We start from the raw sequence: 27845 nt of genomic DNA, 5'->3' as shown, positions 1-27845 counted from the left end.
CAAGGTTATGTATTGATTGGTTGATAAAAATGCTGCAAACAGAGACAGGAACCTAGCTAGGCCCGTATTTCCCTCAGGAGCAGTGAGTCAGTATTTGCCAAATCCCTGTTCAAGACAACTTTATAGACCGCAGCCACCATGAATACCAAGACTAGACTTATCTTGTTGAGGAACACTAGCAGAGCATCAGTGTGGACTGTACACTATGGGCAGCTTTTCTAGCTACATGTCACTTCAGATACACATGAGCTGACCACTGAGGGGGACATCTCTCTCCCTCTCCTTCCTGGAACTATCCCCCTCCAAGCAATAGGACTGACCATCAGAGTAAAGAGTCACAAAAAAACCTACACACTGAAATGTGTACAGATGTGTGCATAGGCCCTAGTGCAGAACCTGTGGCAGAATTTAAGGCTCCAGGCTGTCAACTGGGCTGCAGAGCTCAGATGAAGCGGGAGAAGGTAAGTGAAGCCAATCGACAACCTTTTAAATTATTGGTATTGGACTTCCCTGGTGGCGCAGTGGTAAGAATCTACCTGCCAATGCAGGGGACATGGGTTCAAGCCCTGGTCAGGGAAGATTCCACATGCCGCAGAGCAGCTAAACCCGTGTGCCGCAACTACTGAGCCCACGCTCTAGAGCCCGCGAGCCACAACTACTGAGCCCGCGTGCCACAACTACTGAAGCCCACGTGCCTAGAGCCGAGGCTCTGCAACAAAGAGAAGCCACCGCAATGAGAAGCCCATGCACCGCATCGAAGAGTAGCCCCCGCTCGCCGCAACTAGGAAAAGCCCGCATGCAGAAACGAAGACCGAATGCAGCCAAAAAAAAAAAAGAAAGAAATTACTGGTATTATCTTAACCCTAAATCTCTCAAGGACATTATCTGAATGTCAAAGTGAAGTTTAAGAATAACAACACAAAATATTTTCAAGAAAAATTTCCAAGGTGTGTTTCCTTTACCTACTTGAAAAATGTTCCAAGATCTTTCGGTCGGTAAAATGTCTTTAATACAATCTAAAATACGAAATTAAAATGCATAGGTGATTTCCTAGAGCTGGTTGCTAAAATTTAAGAAGAAACACCAAGAGAATCCATCCAATTATAGAGATCAAAGATGCTTTGCTTATCTGATTACTATTGTACTAATATTTGTTGGCTGCTAGCTGACACAGGAGAAGCAGCAAAGTTTTTCCCAACTTTGAAAACACGTTTGTGCTCTGATAATTATGTTCCAATATCATCTATATTTGGGAAGATCAACCATCTAAGAATTAATCTCTAAATGTGTAAGCAAGGTTCTCCCAAATCGTAGCCAAGGCTCTACCAGGAGGATAAGATATATTAGCCTGTCTCCGGCTACTGCCTAGGCTACTGTGCCACATCCTGTATCCAATCAAAGAGAGGATGGATTGTCGGTAGGAAAATCTAGCCAGTGGTAAAGAATAAGAATCTGCACTATCCAGAGAGGATAGACCACCCGGCGTGAGAGCTGCGGTCCTTCCGCATGTGTATTCTGCAGGGATCCCCCGGCAACGTCATCCTTTCTGTTATGATGACTTTCACTTGGCACCCCCTGGGTTCTCTGCCCCGAGGTTTTCTCCAGCCGCAGAAGCCTGCTCTGATCCCGTACCTGTGAGGCATGCTGGATGTGGCCTGGCAGTTAACGTCTCCTAGAAGCATTCCTCAACCAATGACTGATGATGTAAGAATTGCGTGTTTTACTCGGGCTCCTAGAGTTCCATCCTCTGTGCTGGGATGAAGCTCCAGTTGACCACAGCAGTAACTGGGTTGACAGCACAGTCTTAATCGGCTGCCCCCTCCTCCATGCCACACTCTCCCACTCTCCTACCAGAAACTCCTTCCCCTTTCCAAGGACTTGCATCCAAATCCTTATCTCAGATTCTTACTTCTCATAGAGTTTCTCTACAAAAAAAAAAATTCTAGTCTCTGGGGCAGTTATATTTCTGATTGTATATCAAGTAATTGGTGTTCTTGTTTGTACATTGGTCTTTTACTAGTTTGGCTAATGGGAGTCATGGCCCTCTGGGACACAGAGGACTCTGGGTAGATGGACAAATCCAGAGTGTAGACACGCAGAGTCAAGAATCAGTCTAAAAAATTATCCCTTTGTGAGATGCTTTCTCACTTACCTAGTAAACATTTGATCTCTTCTAACAAGCAGATATATAGATTTGCTTTCATCTTTGGTTTCCTCCCCAAAGATAGAGAGAAAGAGAGATTCACTGGGGGAAGGGGGGACTGGTCATTTAATGGGTATGTAGATATGACAGGTTTGTAAAATGTCAAGTACTTAACAACAACAATAAAAAGGACTATAATCTGTTTAGGTATGTCTGATAACTAACACGAGTGAAAAGAGACTCTAAACTAAAAATAATATTGATATAAAGTCAAAACAGCGGGATATCACTCTGGGGGAAATTGTGGTTTAGAGAGAGATCTGTGAACTGAACTCCACAGCTCCAACCCTGAGTCTGGCACTTTTCAGTGATGGGACATTAACACCTCAAACCTCATTCACTTTTCCATTTGTGAAATGAGAAAAGCAGGAACTATCTCTGAGGATGTCTGTCATGGGAACTGCGAGAGAGAAACCACCCAGCCCAACAGTTATTAAAAAGGGCCTTTTCCCTTGGCTCACAGAGAAAGGAAAGAAGAAAATATTTTTGATCAAATTCCAAGTGTTTTATAGTTGGTTAGAGAGAGAGTAGCTAGATAGATATACATAGAGGTCAGAGAGATGATAGAGATAGGTGGTGTGCCAGCCTTCCATCACTTGTACGTACATGTGCGGGCTTTTCCCCCAATAATAGTGCCCAACTGCATTATGATAATTATCTTAAAGAGATACAGTTATATTATTTTAGTGTGATTCCATGTCCAGTTCACCTCAATTGTCCTGGAAACCTGGAAGGAACCGCAATCGGCATGCACCCTCTCTACAATACGGAGCTTTGCAAGACTGAACTAGAACCATGGTAACCCCCTTTCCCTCCCCTGGATGAAGCTCAGGTGGACACTGGCAACATTCTACCCCTGGGACTCTCCTTTCTGCTGTGTTAACCTTCGTGACAACCCTCATCTGCCTCATTCTTCCTTTGCACTGTTTATTACTTCAGTAAGTTCGTTTTGGGGTCTCAGAGCCATCATGGAAACTGAATGTATATCTCTTGTGATTGTGTAATTAACTTGGAATATAGTCTTACTGCTTTATTTTCCAAGTCTCAGGTGATACTTACTTCCCCGATCCGTTTTTATCAGTAATCAAAACTGTAAACTGGTTGAAGCAAACCCTTTCACTGTCTTCAGAGGACTTGGTTTAGTCTCCACCATCTTTTATCAATAGCATGCTTTATCCTGTCACATACATACACGTGGATTAAATCAAGAGTCTAAGGTCCTTACCAACCTAACGGTATACTGCTTTTAGGTCTAATTGTGTATTGCTTTTTGTTTATCTTCTTTGTAACAGAATTTTTTTAAAAAAAGAAGGAGAAGTAGGATAAGAAAGGCCAGGTGAAGCAGGCTGCACGTAGGGAGCAGAGGGCTCTGAGAATTGCTCACCTCCACAGACCACGCCGTCCAAGTCTTCGCAGCGGCGATCGTCACACTCACACGTCTTGCCATATACCCTGCCGCCTCCCGGTGGGTAGCAAGTGCATTCGCCACACTCACACTTACCTGCAAAACACAAAGGCAGAGTGCACTCAGTAGGAGGCTCACAGAATCAGGAAGGCTTTGAAATTAAGCAAGCATCCTATTAGACTTCCTAGACCAGTTCTAGTCTGTGGCTGATAATAGCTCAGCAAATACCTTTTCCTACCTCCCTAAGGTTAAGCTGAAGGTCAAGCACAAATGCCAAGGAGGTCAGTGGGAGCTGAAGTGACAACTCCTGGCTCATGTCGTTCCCATCTTCTACTTTCCACTTTCTGTTTCATTCATTTTTTTGTTTGTTTCATTCACTTTTGAAGAATAATCCAACTATTAAACTCTCTGGGTATTTCATATTCCACTTATGAGACCATTTAACGTAACTGAGTCAATTTTATATATTTTGACATAATTTGCCATAATGTGGTCATTTAAAAAACTATTTTTAGTGTGGGTCTGTCTGCCACATCAGAAAGAAAATGTTCATAGGTACATTTCAACCTGATATTTTAGTGATGATTTGGCATCAATTTTTGAGTTCATAGAAGTCATTTCAACATGGAACACATGTCCGAGTGCATGTCCTAAATATCTATTATCCTTGACTTAAAGTTGAAAAGTATAAACATGTTTTGGAATGAGTTTGGTTCATAGTTTGGGGATTCTTAACTATTTATCTTTATGTTTATAAACAGTTAAGTCTTTATCTTTATGTCTTTTGTTATTTGTTATTATTTCTGGAGCTGTAACTATGCCTCAAACACTATAATTCCTTCAATTCTGTCATTTTGTTTTCATAATACCACACATTGACTAGCATTATCACTATCATTTTACTAAACAGGAAATGGAGACATACTGAGGCCAAGTTACTTTCCCTGGTGAACCAGTTCTTAAGGGACAGATTCAAAATTTATACCCATTCTCATTACACTTAAAGTTTGTGCATCTAAACATTAAGCCATATTGTATCTTAATATACTCATAATGCAGCACCAGAAAGTACATTTCTTTTTTCTGAGGAATTGGTACTGGTTTGCCAGAAATTCAGCTGAGTGACTACTCCGAGACATCTGTTACTCTCTGTCATTATCCCAACCATCATAATTACACACCCACTGAAATGATCATAAGATACTTCAGGGCTGACCCTGCAATGTTGTTAGTCATTCTGTTGCTGCATTTGTATCTCGTTAAAGAAATTCTGAGCTGGGATATGATGGAAGAAAGAAAAATTAGTATTTAGAATCATATAATTTCAGAGTTGTAATTAAACATAATCTAACGCAGTGACTCATAATCTTTTGTGGCAGAAATGGCGAGGTTATGGTCCCTTTGAGAATCCAGTGAAAGATATGGCGATAGATAATGTTGTTCTGGCCACCCTTCAACCCATCTCTCCTCCAACCTGGAGGCAGTGCCAAGTTCAGCCGGAGTCAGAGCCCCTCCTCTTTCCCCAATGATACCCCCTCTTCCTATGGACCGGCAGACGGAACAGAGACACGCCAGACGCTCTTGGCCGGGGCTTGGATTCATGAAGGTGAAAGCAAGGCACAGGGCTGTGGCAGAATGCCAAGTGCAACAGCATAGCAGTGAGCATCCAGGGGTAGGAGAGCTCGGCACACAGAGGCTGAAGTTTAAACGTGACGGCTGCAGGGGCTGGTTCTCAGCAGTGCCTTGCTTCGCTGGGGTGCTGCATGAGCTGATTGTCCAAGCTTGTGTTCTGAGCCTAAACTCTTCTAATAAAATGATTTTTCATCCCAGTTAATGACCTCGGTTTCTGTTGTACGCAATCAAGAACTCTGACTGGTGGGGCTTCCCTGGTGGCGCAGTGGTTGAGAGTCCGCCTGCCGATGCAGGGGACACGGGTTCATGCCCCGGTCCGGGAAGATCCCACATGCCGCGGAGCAGCTGGGCCCGTGAGCCATGGCCGCTGGGCCTGCGTGTCCGGAGCCTGTGCTCCGCAACGGGAGAGGCCACAACAGTGAGAGGCCCGCGTACCGCAAAAAAAAAAAAAAGAAAGAACTCTGACTGGTAGACCCCAGATCTCTCCCTGGAAAAATATACCAGCACGTGTTTATTTGCTATAAAATGTCAGGAGGATCCATGACTTTCTGCAGTTTGTTTAATAGATGAGGAAACTCAAGTATGCTGAGGCTAAATGACGTGCTTAAGGCCAGCAAAGTAGACGTCAGCAGTATTGGTCCTAGAACCCAGATTTTCTGAGCCCTGGTTAATCCCCAGCTGTGCATAAACACACTGGTTCTCTCATAGGGAGATGTGTGAAGGACAACGATCCAGATTGTGGGGAGAGGCAAAATATAGGACGGTCAGCAGTGTGGCCCTGTATGGTTAACTAGTCCATGGTGGACAGATGTGGGAAACTTCACCCACATCATTCTGACAGGTAATCCACTCCCAGTTACCAAGAAACAACACTTTTTAAGTTTGAGGGCATATGTATTTATGCTGACCATTTTATTAGCATTTTGAGGCATACAGGAAGTTCCCTGAATATGTATTATTGGCTTCTTTGAAAAGGATGAACTAACTACTGGCATATGTGTTTAAATATCTCCATTTCACTGTTTTCATTCTGGATAGGGTCTTCTATTTCTCCCAATCTCCCAATTTATCCGCCCCCCGCCTTTTATACAGTTGGATAGTAAAGTGTTAATATATGGTCCTAGGTACCTTTTTTTCCTGATAGATTGTAATTCAAGCGTCTGTTTAAAATATCAGACAATAATTAACCATTTTGCAATTCATTTTTTAGGCCGTGTGTCTGTTGGTGTTTTAAAAATATGTTAAGGCAAATACTAGCTGAATTAACTTTATGTATGTAGCTCTAATTTAGTTTTTAGGATACAGAAGATTCTGATGGGATGGCAAAGCATTAAGCATTAAGAAAGGCTAATCTGTCACACACAGAAAGGTAAAGAAGAGTAAATTCTTCATGCGGTCCACATTTTAAAGGGCATTATTTTGCTGTCTCAGTTCACAACTTCACTCCATTCACTACCAGGACATAGACCTGCCAGGTGAATTTCCACTCATCCTTTAAGATCCAAAGTAAATTCCACCAAATCCATGACACTTGCACCCTCCTAATCACTCATCTTCACAAAAACATCAGAATTAACTGCACTTCTCATGTGTCCTCATAATGTTTAAACCAATATTTATTGAACAGATGCACTAAATAATAATCACATGTAAATAGTTTGGTAACACTGACACAAAGCGTGAGCTTTAATGGAAGAACTTGAATTTAGAATAAGACGTTTCTCCCTGGAATGCAAAGGCGTTTCCAATCACCTGAATACCTTCATTTGTGTTTTCCACAGTTACATCAATGAAATACGTTCCACAGCAAATTCATCACCTTTATTCACAAACTTACTCCTTTTCCTGCATTCTTTTATCCCGGAGAAGGTCGCTATTCATTTAATCTGTCACTGAGTCTTGAAAAAACTTGATGACATACTTGATGCCTTCCTTCTTTTCATTAACCATTCTTCTCCTTTCAATTTCAAATTTCATAAAATCTACTTTCCTAAAACATAGCTATGATGATGGAACTCCCCTTCCCGTGATGGTCCCACATGACCTTTAAGGCAGAGATCAAATTTCTCAACAGGGCTTTCTACACAAGATCCAACTCACCTTCCTAAGCTTATACCCAACAATCACAGTGCACTCATGTTCAGAGACTTTGTTTTTGTGCTCCATTTCTTCTCTCTGCCATGCACTCTATAACTTTCTCTATAAAATTCAACCTAGTGTTCAATAGCCAGCTTAAATCTGAAATCCTCTATAAACCCTTCCTTGCCATCCCTGTTTGGTCACCTGGAGGATCTGTTCCTTCTCTCTGATCCCACAGTACTTGGTTCACACCGTTAGTAGATCAGTGAATGCACACTTTATACTAAATAAATACATTCCAGAACCCTACCATAAATAGTGATCTATTTATGGTCCAGGCTGATTTGTAACCTGTTAGCAGCCAGCAAAGTTCTCTGTTGAGGTAGTAGCAAACACAAGCCTCAGAATGGGAGAAAATATTTGCAAACGAAACAACTGACAAAGGATTAATCTCCAAAATATACAAGCAGCTCATGCAGCTCAATATCAAAACAACAAACAACCCAATCCAAAAATGGGCAGAAGACCTAAATAGACATTTCTCCAAAGAAGACATACAGATGGCCAACAAATACATGAAAAGATGCTCAACATTAGTAACCATTAGAGAAATGCAAATCAAAACCACAATGAGGTATCACCTCACACGGGTCAGAATGGCCATCATCAAAAAGTCTACAAATAATAAATGCTGGAGGGGGTGTGGAGAAAAGGGAACCCTCCTGCACTGTTGGTGGGAATGTAAACTGATACAGCCACTATGGAGAACAGTATGGAGGTTCCTTAAAATACTAAAAATAGAACTACCATATGACCCAGCAATCCCACTACCGGGCATATACCCAGAGAAAACCATAATTCAAAAAGATACATTTACCACAATGTTCATTGTGGCACTATTTACAATAGCCAGGACATGGAAGCATCCTAAATGTCCATCATCGGATGAATGGATAAAGAAGATGTGGCACATATATACAATGGAATATTACTCAGCCATAAAAAGGAACAAAACTGAGTTATTTGTAGTGAGGTGGATGGACCTAGAATCTGTCATACAGAGTGAAGTAAGTCAGAAAGAGAAAAACAAATACCTTATGCTAACGCGCATATATGGAATTTTGAGAAGCGGTACTGATGAACATAGTGGCAGGGCAGGAATAAAGACAAAGATGTACAGAACAGACTTGAGGGCACATGGGGCGAAGGGGAAGCTGGCATGAAGTGAGAGAGCAGTAGTGACATATGTACACTACCAAATGTAAAACGGATGGCTAGTGGGAAGCTGCTGCATAGCACAGGGAGATCAGCTCGATGCTTTGTGAGGACCTAGAGGGGTGGGATAGGAAGGGTGGAAGGGAGGTTCAAGAGGGAGGGGATATGGGGATACATGTATACATATAGCTGATTCACTTTGTTGTGCAGCAGAAACTAACAAAACTTTGTAAACATTTATACTCCAATAAAGATGTGAAAATAAAACACTTAAAAAAATAAAAACAAATTCAGAAAGAAAAAATATAAGAAATTGAGTCCCCTCTCCTTTATTTACTAAATGGTAGTATTTCAATGATTAGTTTAATGTTATGGAGATGTAACTGTGGATTCTCAAATGATTATCCAATTAGTATTCTGATAAGTAAGAATGAAGGATAATGGAAGTTTGTAGGTCTAGCACTAGCAAGTACTCTGTTATATATAACAAATTGAGAGGAAAATCTAAAGAAAGATATATTCAAAAATGCAAATAAACCAAGTAATTTTTAAAAAGACAATCCAGGAACAGGATGAAAAGGATGGAAATAACTGTCTGAAAAGAAATTAATTCAGTCAACATCATCAATATCATCCAACCAAAACTTAACTGAAATTTACACTGAGTCTGCCCACTCCAGGTAAATTTTAATAAACTTAACCTTTAAGGACATACAAAAAGTTAGTCCAAAGACATACTTTTATAATGGATTGCAATCCCTATGAATTGTATTTAAAGGCTATTATACACTAGCAAAGAAGGGTAATGAAGTAAAGCAGATACGTAGAAGTTCTGATTAAAACAGATTTTACTTAAGCATTTCAAATTTGACACTTCTACAAAATACAGGAAAACTTTAAGTCAGAACATGGACAAAAAGCACAGTTTACAGCTCATCTAGTTTATCCTGAAGATACAAAATTAAGAAAGACATTTAAAAACTTTTAATAGTAGAGGGAATACAGGTAAAGTACATGAGCACACACACCCTATAGGGTTACAGAAGGTTCCTGGAAAGGTGAATTCGGAATGAGTCTTAAAGTGTTTGTTAAATGTTAATCAGGCAAAGAAGAAAGAAAATAAATTTTAACGTAAGATTCAGTTAAAAGAATGGGCTCTGATTTTAAATAAATCTGGATTTTAATCCTGGCACATCCAATCTTAAATGTGATTCTTTGGAAGACTAAGTTAAACCTCATTTATTACGGCTACAGGATGGGGATAATAATGACACTGATCACGTAAGATTCTGGTTAGGCTAAATATTATTATACATATCAAGTACATAGGACAGGACCTGACACATAGTAAGGGGTCCATAAATAACAGATATTATTATTTCTATTTTTATAATTAAAAAAACATAATGGGAGGCTTGAATTTCAGTAACTCACATAAAATCCATTCCTTTACTTTCTGATTCTATTTCTCTACAAAAATAAACCAACTGTATTTCCTGATCCAGAATGAGATTATTTAAGAACACCATATCATCAAATGCACCTGCTAGCCTGGGAACAGAAGGTACACTCTCTACAACCTTATTTTCTTCCACTTTTTAAAAGGGCAAAACCACACTTGCAGTACATGCTCAATATTTGGAGAGTAATTAGAGGCTCACATAAAACAGAAAAGAGATTAGCACTTTACTAACACAGTCCTCCTTTGCCTAAAATAATAGGTTTACCATAGCAACCTGATTGTACTAGGAAAAGCTCCTGCCAAATGCATCCAAAGTTCCCTTGAAATTTCTATGAGAAAGAATTAAACACTTCAGAACTATAATATTCTGTACCATTTCATCTAAGTACAAATATTTTGTGTGTGAGAATAAAGTAATCAGACATTTGAAAGTGAAGAGGCAACTTTCACCTTCCATTTCAAAATGAGCAGTGAGACTTCTTATAATTCAAGCCACACTTTGACACTACATTTGCTAGCCAAGGAAGAGATGCTCGTAACTTTTTAAAAACATGGATAAATGTCAATCCTTCTGTTGGTGTCTTCTTAGTATACAAGGATTAAAGTAATCAATCACAGACCTTTGTGAGGAAATAAGACATTTAAGCAAATGTTGTACTGATATAGTTTTCTGTTGTTTGCCCTTAGAGTGTCTAAAATTGAAACTGGGATATGGGAGTAGCAGGCTTCACTTTTCTCTAAAGGTTTTCCAAGGTATTGAGCAGAACTTCACAGAGGAAGTCTATTAGACCTCTAAGTAAGAGTATCTCGTTATTTCAACCTTAAGATTAGTTTCTATAACAATAACTAAAATTACTCCATTTATTTCTAACAAAAATTTTATAAATTAGGTAGCAATATCATACGTGTTTACCAATATAACTCAGGAACTATGCGATAGACCCAAGGTTAAAAAATCAGAGAAAGAATGAGGTTGGAAATGTGGAGCTTAAGTAATTAATCAATGTGGCCCATCCTGAATGAGTCAATATAAATTAGAATAAGAATCTCATTCTTTGAGGCTGATAAACCCATTCACGGGACAGTGGGCAGTACCTTGCTTCAGAAACAAGGTTTTGGGATTCTGCAAACAAAAATCCTATCACATCCAGGCCTATGCCTGGTATTGAATTACTGATTCCATAGGGCATAAATAAACACATGCAATTGTAATTCACCATGAAAGACTCTATGGGACAAATGCCAAAGATAGAAACAGACAACAAATGCTATTCACCAGTGAAAGAGTTGATACAGAGAAACGTTTCTATAGAAAGTTTCTTGAAGATAAACTATATTTGGGAAAAAAAGGGATAAGGTAGAATCAGGCCTTAATCACTTTTAAATTCTTGCTGGTTTTGTTACTTTAAAACATTCAAAAGTGTGAGTGAACATATCACTTCCTTAACGCACATTTCAGGAGAGCTAATTAAATTGATTTGAAACAAGTGTGGACTTTCTTCCCACATCAGGGATAATCAGAGAATTTACTTTACAAATTGAACAATGAAATTCATCTAACAATAAATAATATATTTCCATCAACAACAAGCTAATCTTTTAAAATGAAGAAAAAATACACCTTAAAGCAATATTTTCTCCTGATAACTTATTTTTTAATTAGTCTTTATTTCTGAATCTACCAATATTAGTTTTCCCAAATCATAAAACATTAGAAAGAACATTGAGTATATATGTAAATGTATACATATATCAGAATGTATGAGTATACGTACATTTAAATTTGAAGCTATTGTAACTCCATGTGAGCAACTTATCCTCAAATGGCTCATGTAAAAAAAGTTCTTTGTACTATTCTTAAATCTTGTAAGATCAAAAGTATCTCAAAATAAAAATATTTAAAATTTTAAAAATATGCAAGTAAAATTCTAAACATAACTTATCTATGCAGCTAAATGTTTTTTAAAAAATAAAGTCTTATCAATAATTATGTATACACTTAGCCACATGTTTTACATTCACTTTTGGAAAATATCCTTTAACGTCATATTCAGGATTTAAGCCAATTTTTTTCAATAAAGCAATGTCAAATATATGCAGAGTCTGGGAATCGTGTAGTCAAAAATGTCAGAAATTCAATAAACTTAAAATTTAAGGCTATAGTGAACTTGCTTTAACTCTGTCATTTTATAGCACAGTTAACATATTCAGGATTAATAGGTAAGAGTTACAGGGAAACAGAGTTTAATATACTGTAATAAATAACATAATACACATCAGAGTAGTCCATTATGGAATGTGCTGCCATGGTAGGGAGTAAGCTTCCATCACTGAAGGAACTGAAGCCAAGAAGGCCGTCTTTGATAAGAGTTAAGAGTTTGTGCTCTGGATTCAGAAAGACCTAAGATAGAATTTAATATCAACCACTTATATGCTCTATAATCTTAGAAAATAACTAAACCTTTCTATTTTAAAATTTTCAAAATTGGGAATACCTACTTAATAAGTAACTTTAAAGACACCAAAACAGAAATATTTTTTTTAAGTATTACTGTTTGGATTTCCTAAGTACCACTGTGATATTTGTTTGTGGCATAGTGTTTAAACTTTAAGAAAAAAATAAATAAATGTATAACTTGAAGAGTAAAAGGCTTCCACAAATAGAACCACATATTATAATTTTATATAACTGGAAGTAATACACCATTTTTTCACAGCTAATCTGTTTCTCCCTCAATATGAATGTCTACTTCCTTTTTTGCTCTGCCAACAATGTATTTCAGATAACTTACGGTTTCTGTACTAAGTAATGCTACTTCTTTAAAAGGTATTTTATTCTGACATTATTTTTCAATGAACTCCTATGGCACCTGAAAGTCCTATGTCCGTTTTGTCTCTAGCCTCAGAAATAATTTTTGACTAGCAAAATGTCAATATATAAGTCAAAGCCTCCTAAGGCAGCCTGGATTTAAGTGGCCAAGATCCTAGAGAAAAAGGAACCATAGGGTAGTGAGTTCTACCCAATACACAAATAATCCCCTTCATGCATTTGTCAAGACTGAAACTTTTTAGGGCAAGAGGATAAAGCATTAAGCAGAAAGCAACATCTAGAAGATGAATAAACTAAACAGAGCTTTTGGTTTTTTCATCTGGCTGGAAAGACAGTACTTGGAACTCAGGGACCTTTGAGAAGGAGGGCATTGATAAACATAACATAAACATCCCAGGTTTTCACTTTAGAAATCATTTTAATGCCTGATTGGATTGAGGTTATCTGCCTTTGTACATATGTCTGCCAGACAAAAAGTAAATTATCTCTTCATGGAAGATAACATCATTCACAAATTTCTACCAATTTTATTAAACAATATTTATACCCAATTAAAAAATAGTTATATCAATAGACAAGACAGAATGACTAAAAAGGAAAGAGAAAAATAGACAATACAAAAAGGTCTAAAAATGATACAGGTGACCAAACTAGAATTGTCAGTAATGGACTTTAAAATAACTATGGTTAATATATTCAAAAAACTATTTTACTAAATGGAGAAATTATTCAGAGAATCATCTATAAAAAATGAAGTAGAAATTCTGAATTTAAAAATACAGTTACTGAAATTAAAAATTGAATAAAGAGAGTCAGTGGCAAATTAGACACAGGAGAAAAGAGGCTTAGTAAACTGGAAGATAGGTCAGTGGAAAAATATCCAGATTGAAGCATAGAAAACAAAAAGAATGAATAAAATAGCTTAAGAAATACACTGGACATGAAATAATATCCAAAGCATCTAGTTGGGTACCCAGAAAAAAAGACAGGATGAAGCAGAAGTAATATTTTAAGAGGTCATAGATAAGACACTTCCAATAGTGTTGTAATGGACTGAATTGTGTCCCCCCACCCCCACCAATTCACATGTTGAAATCCTAATCTCCAGTACCTCAGTATGTGACTATATTTGGGGATAAGATCTTTAGAGAGGTAATTAAGGTGAAGTAAGGTCATTAGAATGGGCCCCAATCCTAGTGATTTTATGAGAAGAGAAGATTAGGACACAGACACACACAGAGGGGAGACCATGTGAAGACACAAAGAGAAGATGGCTATCTACAAGCCAAGGAGAGAGACCCTCAGAATAAATCCAGGTTATTCACATTTTGATCTTGGACTTCCAGCCTCCAGGCCCAGAGGAAATAAATCTTTATTGTTTAAGCCACCCAGTGCATGGTAGTTTGTTATGGCAGCCCTAGCAAACTAATACACATGCCCAAAGAATTTAAGTTATGGATTCAAGAAGCTTCATAAAGCCTAAGGAGAATAAATAAAAAGAAAACCACACAGCATCGCTGACACACAGCATAGTCAATTGCTGAAAGACAAAGAGAAAATCTTAAAAATAGTTAGAGATAAAAAGATGTATTACTTTCAAAGGAAAAAAACAAGAAGATTGACAACTGAATTACCAAAATAAATGCTTAAATCACATGGCAATGGAATGACATCTTTAAAATCCTGAAAGAAAGTGCCAAATTAGAATTCTATGCCTAACAAAAATATCCTACCAATTTGATTACAAAATGAGAACGTTTCCAGGCAAACAAAAACTAAAATAAGTTGTCACTAGAAGAGCCTTATCAGAATAAATATTAAAGAAAACATTTCTTCACACAAAAAGAAAATGATCCATCCAGAACATAAACATTAAAATAAAGAAAATAGTGAAAAATGAAAGTAAATATAGGGAAATCTAAATGAAAAAAAACTCTACAAAATTAAAATAATGTTTTGTAAAAGTCAGTCTAGAACTTAAATTGCACGATGCTAGAATAACCCTGACAACAAAATCACACAAGGACATTACAGGAAAAGGATGTTACAGATTAATATCTCTCACGAGCTTTAAATCCAACATTTTCAAAAAATCATTTCCAAATGTGTTTAGTCCAGGATTAGAGGGTTGGTTTAATCATTTAAAAATCCATCAAAATATCTCACCACATTCACAGAAAAAAAAACATATTATAATCTAAATAGATGCACACTGTATATTTGATAATATTCAACACTCCTTCATGAGGAAAGAATAAAGGAATAGAAGCTAACTTCCTAATTTTGATGAAGGTAATCTAAAATAAATCTACAGCAAACATCACATTTGGAAGTAAAATATTGAAAACACTTCCCTCAAGACTGGGAGCAAGACAAGAATGTCCACTATCTCCATTTCTAAACAACATTGTACAGACTTCTTATCAAGTGCTCTAAAGCAAAAGAAAGAAAGAAAGAAGATGCATAAAGAAAGAAGAAATAACACTGTCATTATTCATGTATGCATGATTATGTTGGTAGAAAATCCAAAAAACCTACATATGAAGTATTAAAATTAAGAAGTAAATTCAGCAAGGTCATCAGACACAACTGGTTAATATAAAAAAATTAGTTCTATTTTGTATAGCAAAAACAAAAAGGACAAGAATTTTTAAAAGATATAATTTTGATAACATAATGGTATGTAAATGCAGAGGGACAAAAATAGCCAAAGCATTATTGTCAGAGAAAAGTGGGTAGAGAAATTACAATACCAGATTTTAACACATACTATAAAGTTACAGCATTTAAGAGTGTATTGCTGGTAAAATATTAGACAAATAGACAAATGGAACAGAATAAAAACACTGGAAAGAGACCCATGCAATATAAGGTCACTTTATTTATGACAGAGGTGACATCACAGTATAGTGGGGAAAGGCTGATTTTTCAATAAGTGGTTCTATCTAGCCTGGACTAGTCACTTTTGCTTTTCAGAAATTGCTATCTGTTCTCTTCTCACATATTGTTACACTAAGCTATTGAACTAAATGATCTCTAAAGCGTCACAGATGTATTCACAGAATTTGATTCATAAATCATCAATTGTAGCTACCAGTCTTGTTTTCTAGTTAAATGTTCCAAATATGTCTGGTCAAGTTGTATAATTTGTTAGACTCTAACAGCAGCTACCAAGGTATTACTTGCAGTATTTTTCTCAAAGACTGTTACTATGCAATGCAAATATAAAAATCGTACTAATTTATATAACTTATATCTAAATATTTAAATTATGGCCTTCCATCACAAATAGAAAGTTGCTTGTGGTTCCCTTCAAATCAATTCATTTTCTAGAGAAACTAAGACCAACACTTCCTACCATTGGCTATAAAGTAATAGTAGTTAAATATAGAAACATAATTCCAAATAATGGAACTTACTAGGGTCATAAGTGATCCAGACTGATGGAAATACAGATAAATTCTCAAAGTATATCCTAATGAATATTGCCTGTAAAGGCAAAAAGACAGTAGTTAAAAGTCATGGAAACAGTTCAGACTGGGGGAAGACGTATGAGAAAAATTGCTTGACCTTCTTTTTCATTATTTCAAGATAATGAAATACTTAGTCATAGCAGATACCATAGAGACTTCATGGCTAATCTTAGCTACCTAGAAAGACTGAATGATGACCAAATCGATGAGGGTGCTCTACGTTTCTTGGACACTACCAGATAAGAGGAAACATTTCATTTTGATAAGAGTATCACATGGTAGTGTAGAGATGTAGGAAGAAAGAGAAATATGCCTCCAATTAAGGGAAAGAGGAAAGGAGGAGGGTGCTAAAAGAAAAAGAACTCTCAAATACCTGTGATTATCTGCTTGTATTAGCAACGGAAAAGAAGGTCAGAAAATAAAGGTATTGGAAATGCAGATCTTTCATGCAAACCTTCACATCTCCCTGACTATAGGGAAATGTAGGAGAAATAGTAGTTTGTGTGAAATAAAACCTGATCTTACTTTGGGTCCCTTCATATTATGAGTTAATCTGTGCTTATGTGTCTCTCTTATTCAAATCTTCAATAAAATCAAAGGAGTGAATATAAAATAATAAAAACAAAACAAAACAAAATCACATGTAATTGCTAATGGTCAAAAACATTTATGCCCTTGCTTGAAAAGCAATGTCTTTTTTGAAGGAACAGGAAATTGCAATATCAGCTCTTCAGTGAAATGACTTCTGCTTTCACCTGATGTATCAAAAGAAATAGGCCATTCAATCACTTATAGCAATAATAGTTAACATTGCTACTGCAAAAGCTATTCAGGGAATGAAATGAGGTAATAAAAGAAAACAAAGAAAGCCTATGAGATCAGATGCTTTAAACAATGATAAACTCTACATCACACAAAAAGCAGTGTTGGAGGAACCCTGATTACTCTTGTCTTGAGACATCTTTGGCTTAAATACATCCGATTGCCTGAGAGTCCGAAGGATTGATTGCTTGCCCATGATGTGTTATGTAATGAGAAACTGCATTAATTCCACTGGGAATTTTAATTTGCATATTCCTTTTTTTTTCTTCTAGCAAATGACAACTGCTGTGTGGGAAGTATAGTTAATAAACATTCTAAACTTATTCTCTTCCAAATCTAAGTTTCTTGTTTATCCTCCACTTAATTTTAAATTTTATTTATCTTTGGTGGGGAGATATGATTTTAAATATGAGTTTTTATTAACTTTCACTTTTTGAAATAGTATTACAAAAGATATATTACAATGAAGTACATAGTATGTAGGCTTTAGCTTCCAGCAATATGAAAAAAAAAAATATTGGACCTAAAATAAAGTGTCTGTTCCATTGCTGGGCTTATGGGAAGTCATGTAATTCTTCAAGAACTATGAGCTGGGGACTTCCTTGGTGACACAGTGGTTAAGAATCTGCCTGCCAATGCAGGGGATGCAGGTTCGAGCCCTGGTCCAGGAAGATCCCACATGCCGCAGAGCAACTAAGCCTGTGCACCACAACTACTGAGCCTGTGCTCTAGAGCCCAAGAGCCACAACTACTGAAGCCCACGAGCCTAGAGCCCGTGCTCCGCAACAAGACAAGCCACCACAATGAGAAGCCTGCGCGCCACAATGAAGAGTAGCCCCCACTCACCGCAACTAGAGAAAGCCCGCGTGCAGCAATGAAGACCCAATGCAGCCAAAAATAGATAAAGAAAATAAATAAATTTATTAAAAAAAAAAAAAACTATGAGCTGGAACAAGGGCAATTACCATAAGCCCATATGAAAGAGGTCCTGAGGGTAAAAGCCTACATCAGCACTTCAAGCAATGAAAGTGGAGAAGTTGAATTTGAGACTCCTTGAGTAAATTGGGGACTCTGGAAAGAAGGCTAAAGAGATCCAAGATCAGTAATATCCTGGGAGAATCTAACACAAATCCTCACTGAAGAAAAGTGTCCTGAATTTACACTTCAAGATTTTCTAGCGTTTAGAATAAACCATCTATAAGCTTACAATTGAAGACCAACAAATAGGTACACACAAGGAAACAAACCACCATGAGTGAAAGCCAGCAAAAACAATATTAATTTTAGCTCTGTGCTAAAGACTTGATATTGTCTAGAAGCCTGTCTTGCTATCTTTTTTCTTGAATATATTTTCCATAGTGACTCTAATATCTGTATCTGATAATCCCAATAAATGGGTCATTTATGCATGTATTTCTATTGGTTGTGGTTGTCTCCTTGGTTTTGTTTCTTATTTCTCTGACTGAATGTCAGAAATTGCATATGGAAAGATTACAGAGCCTCTGGATGATAGCCTTTTCCCCAGAAATAGTTCACTTCTTGTAAGCAGATACAGCAATGTGTCTCATCCTGGGGAAATTTTGCCCCCCAGGGGACATTTGGCAATGTCTGGAGATATTTCTGACTGTAATGATGGGTTGGAGGTGCTACTGACATCCATAAGTAACGAACAGAAACACTGCTAAACATCCTACAAAGCACAGGACAGCCCCACAGCAAAGAATTATCCAGCCCAAAATATTAATAGTGCTGCTATTGAGAAACCCTAAGATAAGTGACGGCAGATCACCTTAATCCAAACAGAGATGAGTTCCCCTGAGGCTAAGTTGCATTTATTCCTTGTTTACCCCTCCCCTTTCCAAGAGGTCCAAACACACTGGCATCTGCACTCATGCACACACATACATGTGCACATATAGACACTCACATGAAAATTAGCCCACCCAAGTCTATACTTCCTCCTTTAAGACTGATCATTGTCACCCCCTCTAAGAAGCATTGTCTGCCACTTCCTCAGTCCCCATGTACAACCACCACTGAAGGCTTGATTAGGCATCACTATGATGTTTAAAACAGAACCTTGGCAGCACTCTAGCCTGATACTGATCGATACTGATCAATCTAAACAGATACTGGTTGATCTAAAATATACTCCATGGTGTTGAGTCTGCTTTACAGTTTTTAATCTAGGCTGCTCATTTGCATCTTGTATTCAGTTTTTATGCAAATCGTTAAAACTTTATGCCATTACCTAAGACTCCCACTCACTATATTTTTTAAATGTATTCTCCCATTATCCCCTATTTAAAAAATCACTTCCCTAGTTTCAAATCAAGATTTTTAAATACCACACACTAACACAAAGTCCCTTTTACTTTTAAAATTATGATTTAACTGATTTAAATGTAGTATTATCAAGGCAATACATAATTATAAAGCAATGCATGATAAATGAAAATAAAATAATACATATAAGGCAGGAAATCCTCCGTTGAACTCAGCTCCAGGGACAATTATTGTTAACACTGTAATGAATTTCCTTCTCGACTTTCATCTACACTTATTTTCACATATATGAGTAAACAAGGCAATATAATTTTATCTCAAGTTATAACATAAATATTTTAGCTAGGAGCATGTTGTAAAGGATTCATTTTAATTAAGATCGTTCTTCCAGTAGCCCTTCCCATGACCTAAGCTATGGTTGGACTTAATCCCAAAGTATGGTATTATATTTTTTAAAGAGCAGATATATCTGGTACCAGCCCAAACCTCTACAGCACACACTTGAATTCCTCCTGCTGTCAGAATTTCAAGTAGATTAATTTACTTAAAACTTGACTTATTGGGCATTCTCTCTGCGTAGAGACAGAATCCTGATTTAGTCACTTAAAAATCAGTTAGTAGACCATCTGTGGGAGAAGAAATTCATCTTTCTACACTATTCTTTTGAAATTTCTCATGAACTCTTACAAATGAGCTTCTTTGTCATGCGTGCCACCCAAGGGATGAGAAGAGATGGAAAGGTCGGGGGGAAGTCTTTCCTTTGCCCCCTTCACTCAGGGTTGTACTAATGCAGATTATTCAATTGAGAACCATTTGTTCTCTGCTTCATAATCTGTGGAGACGATCATTAATATTCAACCACGTGAACAGCATTCTAGGTGTTGTATGGAACACAGAGGGAGAGAGACTAAAATCTAAATCAAATAGATGAGTCTATGAAGACTGATGGCACCAAGGAAGAGAAAGTCACCCTCCAATATGAATTCCAATTTCCACAGAATGAAAACTGACCTCAACGTATTTTATAACTATAAAGAAAACTACTACTGTACTTTGGGCAGGTTTAGCTAACATGTAAGGGGAGTAATACAAAATAAAACAAATAAAAATGAAAGAAAGGGGCCCACAGTAACATGCAGAATGGGGATAAGAACGTAACATAAGATGTTTTTTAAAAAGTTTTATTTTATGTGTGATGGGCAAGTGAGGAGGAAAGTAAAATTATACCTTTGGTGTAATTTGTTTATGGATTTGGTGTATGTGTTAGGCTGTTTACCAGGATCAGTATATCATCAGATCATCAGAGAGGTGGCAGGTTTGATAAAGGCTTAAAACAATGAATTAAATGAAATGTTAACAATAAATAATTTATTTAAAAAGCAAATGATGAATTTTTATGCAACTCGAATTAAAAACTGAAGGTACACTGGGCTAAGCATAATTTTAAAGCTCACTGATTTAATACAACCTAAATGTAGCAATTATATTCATACTCACATTTTAACCCACACACACTACATCAGCTTCATTATGTTTAAGGCCACGTCAAGGCACTTTCCTTTCCGCATCTGGGCTAGTTTCCCATCAGAGGTAATATGGGGAATACAGTCTAATCAACTTAATCAGCACTATCTGAGCACAAGAGGAACCTGAATATATATCTAAGATATATTTTATTGACAAAAAAGAAGTAAGAAAGATGTGAAAATATATTATGTACACGTGGTGCTGCAAAGAATGTTAAACTATTCCCCCAAAACATGTTCAATAAGGGTGAGGGTTAGTTACCCACAAAGGAAAGGAAAATATTGCCAATTATTATAAACAAATTAAAACATGAGTTCAATTTGAAAAGTAGGGTGTTACACTGACATTGATGGCCCTTAAATTCCGCTGTGAATATACATCATATTCTCTGGATATTAAGGCTTCCAACTGCTTATCTTAAGGGCGCTACCAATTATCAATTGCAGCAATTGATGGGAAAAGGTATGGCCACTGTAACAAGAACTGCCAACATCCAGTCAGCTCATGTACCTGAACATGGCATATAGTGGGAGGTTGCAACCATCTGACTTAACAACAGGGAAGCAAATGAATTTTAGACATAATAGTGGATGTTTGTTTCAAACGTAGGCAAAGAGATGATTGAGCAACTAGCATGATAGAAAGGGGATGCAAAAATTGGGTTTACAGATATAGAAATATTAATTAAGAAGCAGAGGAGAAAGTTATAGTAACATTGTCAATGTTTCCTTCATTATACACCAGGTTGCTCTCAAGTCCGTGGTTTCCCTACATTATGAGTGCTTTAATTACATATGTAGGAAGAGGAAGGGAACTACAACAAGGATCTGCATTTTCTGAGGATGAATTATTAGTGCACTATTTTGACTAAATTTATCTCATCTACCACCTTGTTTCGCTACATTTAAATATGCACGTCTAACAACTGCTTTTTGCAATATGTCCACTTCTCCCATATACGAAAATAAAGAAGATAAACCAAACACCTATTCTATGCCACCAAAGTGGTAATTTTGGCGTGTCCATTTCCTTCTCATGCATTCTATGTGTTCCTGAGCATTCTCCCATTTCTTCCCATCTAGTAGTGGATACATTTAATTATAACAAAGCAGTTACAGGGGATAAGACATTCACTGAGACCTTCATTGTCCTTAGGCAATGAATTTGGATTTTCCACACATTGGTTGGCCTTGGGGTTGGAATTCCTGACAATGTCCTAAGACTACAAGTCTGCAAGAAAACAGTCCTACCCTGAGGCAGTTGTGTGATTACAACCACTCAATGCATTTCCCGGTATTGTACCATGACCCCTTGGAAGAAGCTCCTGATTTTGTCCGTTTCGCAGATGAGGCCCACGGACTTACAAGGTTTAAGTACTTTACTGGAAGTCACACAGTCGGTGAATAGTAGAGTCAGGATTCAATTCAGTATCTGGCTTACTCACAAATGTATAGTTTAAATCACTGGGTTATACTTATTCTTGATTGGACAAATGCCACAATTAATTAATATTATCAGTTTGCATAAAATGTATTTCTTGCTTTTCAGAATGAAATAAGGGTCACGATGTAACAATTACTCTAAGCAAGGGGAGGTACTGGGAAAGGGTCTAAACGCAAGGGGAGGTACTGGGGAAGGGTCTAACACAAACAGTATCTAATAACATCAGGCCTGGGGGAAAAAACTTTGTATCATCTGCTTACAAAACACATTTGCAAACCAGTTTGTTCATTCTGAAAACAAACTAAATGTTTCTTCTTAAAGGAAAGAAAATAAGGCACATCTTCCGATGCTATTAGTATATATCTGACAAAATATAAAACCATGGTGTGGGGCATCGATTATATTTACCTTATTGAAAAATCTTTTGGGCATTTGAGGATCTGATGAGAATATTGAGATTCAATGGTACCGTGAACTTAAGAGAGCCATGCATTTTTAGGAAAACAGCCAACTATGTATCTCAGTCTCTCACTCTCTCTGTCTCTCTCCCTCTCTCTCTCTGTCATTCTGGCTCTCACTACTCCTCAGCCATCTTATACTTTACTGGGAAGAGCAGACAAAGAAACCTACACGTTATAGCACAGTATGCTAAGAATGTGATAAAAGTAGGTGCGGGAACACAGAGATGCAGGCAGCTTCTTAGAAAAAGTAACACGTGAGTGAGGTCTAAAGTTAGCCTAAGTGGATGTGGGAGAGGAAGGGAGTCAGGACTTTCCCTAAAGGTTTAATATGCATTAAGCTTGAAAATTAGAAACTCAAATTTGAATTTTGGAAAGATTACCTTGACAGCGGTATGGAGAAAACCTGAATCAAAGTACATAAGACACATGATGGAGAAACCAGGTGAGAGGTTCTTAGAGCAATGAGAGATGATAATCTGGGGGAGGGGATGACAGAGGGGTGCAGAGCATCTGACATTTCTTCATTTGACTGAAAAGGAAAATAACTACAGAAGTATAAAATTCCCATAAGAAATATTATCATCCACAGAGCCAATATCTTAAAATATTTTTTAAAATCTATTTCTAATTCAAAAGATAACCCAGCTATTCATGCTTTCGTTTTTTTTCAATTGCTTATTTAGGGACCCTACTTACGTTGGTCTTATACTCTAATTGAAAAAGACAGAAATACACAAGTATAAATGTAAATATTTAATATAAATTCTCATGTAAACCAGCCGGCAATACAAGTTGCTGATTTCAGGACTTTACTGGGTACTTCTTCCCCATAAATAATATGAAGACACATCCCTTGCGTTTTGAATGATTTCTTGGGTTCACAACAATTATCTCATTTCAGAGTTCACCATAAAAATATGAATCAGAGAAACAGATGTATTTTCATGTGTGAATTTCAATAAAAATTAAAAACCTGTGAACAATGAAAGTGAACAGATGTTCAAAAGCCAACAAGATTCTAAATCTAGAATTATCCATTTCTTGATTCATATGTATACTCCTCTTTATTAAGAGGAAAAATGTGTTAATCATAATTTTAACTATGGCTCTTCTTTTCAATATTTAAAATCTTATGTAGGTGTCTCGTATTTGGAGTATATTAATTTTAAAGTCATCTTATAATATACGTACAGAAAAGTGCCCAAGTCATGAGCCTATGACTCAATGAATTTTCGTAAAGGGAACAGACCCATGTAACACGCAAATGAAGACATATAACTTTATCTACACCTCCAGATGTTCCTCTACTATGCCCCTCAACAGCCCCCAAACACAACTACCAGTTTCTACTACTACTATACTAGATCCGTAGTTTTTTGAAATTTATGTAAATGGAATCACATAGAATACACTATTTTGTGTCTAGCATTGTTCCTGGGATAAAGATTTAAAACTTATTTTTTCTTAGATTCTTGTTTTCTAGGAATTTTTGAAATTCATTTATTATTTTTAATGGTTAGCCTGAAAATCTTTTGAATATCTAAATAGATATTCATGTCATTGGTGAATAATGATAGTTTTATTTCTTCTTTTTCATTCCTCATGTCTTTTTATAAGTTTCTTCTCTTATGTACTGATTAGGTTCACTAAAACTATGCTAAATAGAAGAGGTACTATCAGGCATCCTTGTCTTGCTTTAAACATTTCACTGTTAAATATATTTTTCATTTTTTTGACTAATCCTCTCTTCTGTTGTGCCCAACCTGCTATTAAATTCACCATCTGAGTTCTCAATATTAGTAACTGTATTCTTATATTGATTCTAAATTTATGTTGAAATTCTACATCTTGCCATCTCTTTTCTTAAACGTAGATCATATATATCTGATATTCCAGTAGCATCTCTGGGTCTGTATTCCAAATGGTCCTAGTTGGTTGTTCTTTGTTTGTTTGTTTTGACACATTTTTATTAAATGCAGGACACTGAAGAAACTCTTGTGTAATACTTCTCCTGAAATCATTTATCTTATTTTCTAGCAGGCAGGCACCAAAATTAGAGGTAGATCTCCCCAGTCCAATCAGGGACTGAGCTGACTTGATTAAGCTGCAGCCTTTGCTAGGTCTGATCTCTAATTCCCCAACACCTCTGTAGACTTCTGTGATCCATGACCTCAGTGGGTCCTGAAATTCAGTGTTTGTTTCCCAAGCACCACATGACTCTCTGAAGTTCTAATCAGCTTCTTAGTCACTTTCTTCTTGCCTTCTTAGTCTTTAATCTTTCACTGCTCATGAATGGGTAAACACCTTGGAGAGAAGCTAAGGTGGAATATTTGGCTCACTTTTCTGTACCTCCCTTATCTCCAAGATCATGACCCTTCAAGTCCTGGCAGTCTTGGCAGTTTCAACCTGCTATATTTTGTCTCCTTCCCTTTCAGATTCCAGAAAGTTCAAATGTCTCCTCTTCTTGTAACCAAGCCCTCTGCTGGCTTCTCACCCTCTTTCCCTGCATGAGGTAAAAATCGGCAAATGATCTGAGGGGAAAGCATTGCACAGAATAGCAGGTTCACACCTAAATCACTTCTCTATGAGAACCTGGCTTCTCAAGCCCTGGCTGTCTCAACAGCATCCCAATTCCTTCAAATAGTATTATTATTTTTTTTTTTTTGGTATCACTGCAGCTTTTCTTGTTGTCTTTGGCCACTGCATTGGTCTATTAAAACTATTTAATCATAGTGAGAAATAGAACAATATATTAATTTCTAAAATGTGTTTACAATGAATTTTTGCCACACAAAATTTTATATTTTATTACAAATAAATTATAGGCAAATATTCTTTTTTTTCATCACAGAGGATTCTGAAAATGGAAAATATTAATTTAGGTAACTATTTCTATTACTACTGAATCACTTGTTTAACATTAATTGATTTCTATAATTTTGGCAAATAGAGGTCTCAAAAATTATTCTCATAATCATGTGGCATTTTTCAATATCATTTCCAGAAATTGCCTTCTAATCATTCAGTGAATAATAAACATCATGCTAACAAAGATATTTCATCACATTTTAGTGACCAAGTGAATATAAATTTGGAAAATAAAAATTTATAAGTCCATCACTCAGAGCTTATCACTTTCACATTTTTGGCTTCTTTGTTTCCATTCTTTCTTTATAACAGATTATATACAATATATATAATATCAAACTTGAGGATGTATTTTAAATCTTGCTTATTTCACTTATTATATCACAACCATTGTCCATGTCTTTCATTTATCCTTTGAAAACTTTTTTTTTTTAGTGTGGCTTTTCATCCTTTTGCATTTAACCAGTTAATCCTATTATCAGATATTTAAGTTGTCTTCCTTTTTCCCACTATTGGAATAAAATTGCAAAGACTATTTTTATATATGAAATCTTTGCACCTTTGGGGGTTTTGCTTAGGTAAATTCTTTGAAATAAAAGTATTAGGTCAGGGATATAAATTTTTGAGGCTCTTATAATTCATTGGCAAATTACCCTAAGAAACTTTAAGCTACAGCACGCTACTCATAATGAATCCTTAAACACTGAATAGCATAAAAACATTCTTCCAATTTGTAAATAAGTTGTAAACAAATTTCTTTAAATTTCCATTTTAAAGAAACTTTCAGATATACATTTTTCATTATTTTTTTTCTTTGGCTAAGTTGTTTAAATACTTTGATGATATTCTGTAGAATTTGTATTTTTCATATAATATTTAGGCTTTTTCATATTAGAAATGATAACTTTTTTTTCCTACTGAACTCCATCTAGGGAAAGTAATTACACCAGTTACCATAACAGTGCTTCATTCACTGAGAAACTCAGTGGAGTGGTAGAAAACACACTAAATTGGTGCCAAACAACAAAAGGCAAGTTATTCTCCAGATGGTGCTTAAAGTTCGCACCGTTGTGCATGTAAGGAAATGGAGGGTTAAAGCCAATGGAAACACCTCAATCTAAAGGACAGCTGAGGACCACACCCAGTAGTTCTGTTCCTCCCACTGAGCACACACTCATTGGCATTAATCATTATTTTCTGCTTTCATTAGGCAGAGAACAGCACTGTATCGCTCCTGCACCAAAATTAGAGACTGCTTCTGGAGTCAGGCTGAAGAGACGTCCAGTTGGAGGAAGAGAGAAAACTCGAATATTGAAAGCTAAACACTAGGATTTCCTCTCATTTAATTTTCAAAAAATGAAAAGAAACTATCCCAGCAAATAAAAGACAAGAAATGAAAGATTCACTTATAAAACACATTTACCAAAATTCAATGTCCTCATACATGTGTCCGAAACGACCATTCATCCCTCCTGCATCAGGCAGTCCCAAGGTCCGAGTCATGAGGTGGCCATGTTATAACCCATCTTCCTCTCTAAGAGCCTGTGTTCAGACTCTCTGACTCACTCACATGGATACTACCAGGCTCAAAGCAGATAAGGTTGCAAAAAGACTGCCAATTATGCATCAAGGTATTATTATACTTCACTTCCCTGAATGAGAGAAATGTGACATGATGCTAGTGGTCTATACAATAGAACGGTCCCCTAACTTCTTACGGACAAAACTATTTTATCCATGTTTGCAATGTGTCTAAATAAAAAGCTCTATTCCAAGGCTTCCTTGTAGCTGGGTATGATAGCATCCTGTCTAAAAAGATATTAACCAATGAGATATAGTAGAATGAGATAAAAACAGAACCCATGGGTAGGCTCCTGAGAAAACTCCTCTAAAGAAGTGAAGCTGGCAAACAACCTTTTTTGCCCTTGGCTTTTCACCTCCATCATTCCTGAGACACAGGCATAATGTCTGGCATCTCAGTAGATACCTTGAAAGCATGAGGGCAAAGGTGGTCCCACCCTAAGAACCACAAAACCAAAGCAAGCCTGGGCCCCTGATGACATTGTAAAGCTGTCATACTATCCCTATACTGCCCATCTTCAGACTCCTTTAAAATGAGGCACTCCCCGCCCCCGACAT

At 36.8% G+C, this 27845-nt stretch overlaps 1 protein-coding gene across 1 annotated transcript in view; it reads right to left on the bottom strand.

The window, feature by feature from the left end:
* ITGBL1 (integrin subunit beta like 1) overlaps positions 1 to 27845 on the bottom strand; it is a 119076-nt gene that overhangs the window by 20087 nt on the left and 71144 nt on the right. The window contains exon 6 of the mRNA XM_059995485.1: positions 3588 to 3704. Coding sequence (XP_059851468.1) covers positions 3588 to 3704 — 117 coding nt within the window. The remainder of the gene's footprint in view (positions 1 to 3587; positions 3705 to 27845) is intronic.

This window comes from Delphinus delphis, chromosome 18 (assembly GCF_949987515.2).
Source record: "Delphinus delphis chromosome 18, mDelDel1.2, whole genome shotgun sequence".
Classification (NCBI taxonomy): domain Eukaryota; kingdom Metazoa; phylum Chordata; class Mammalia; order Artiodactyla; family Delphinidae; genus Delphinus; species Delphinus delphis.
This window is presented reverse-complemented; position numbering and strand designations above follow the sequence as displayed.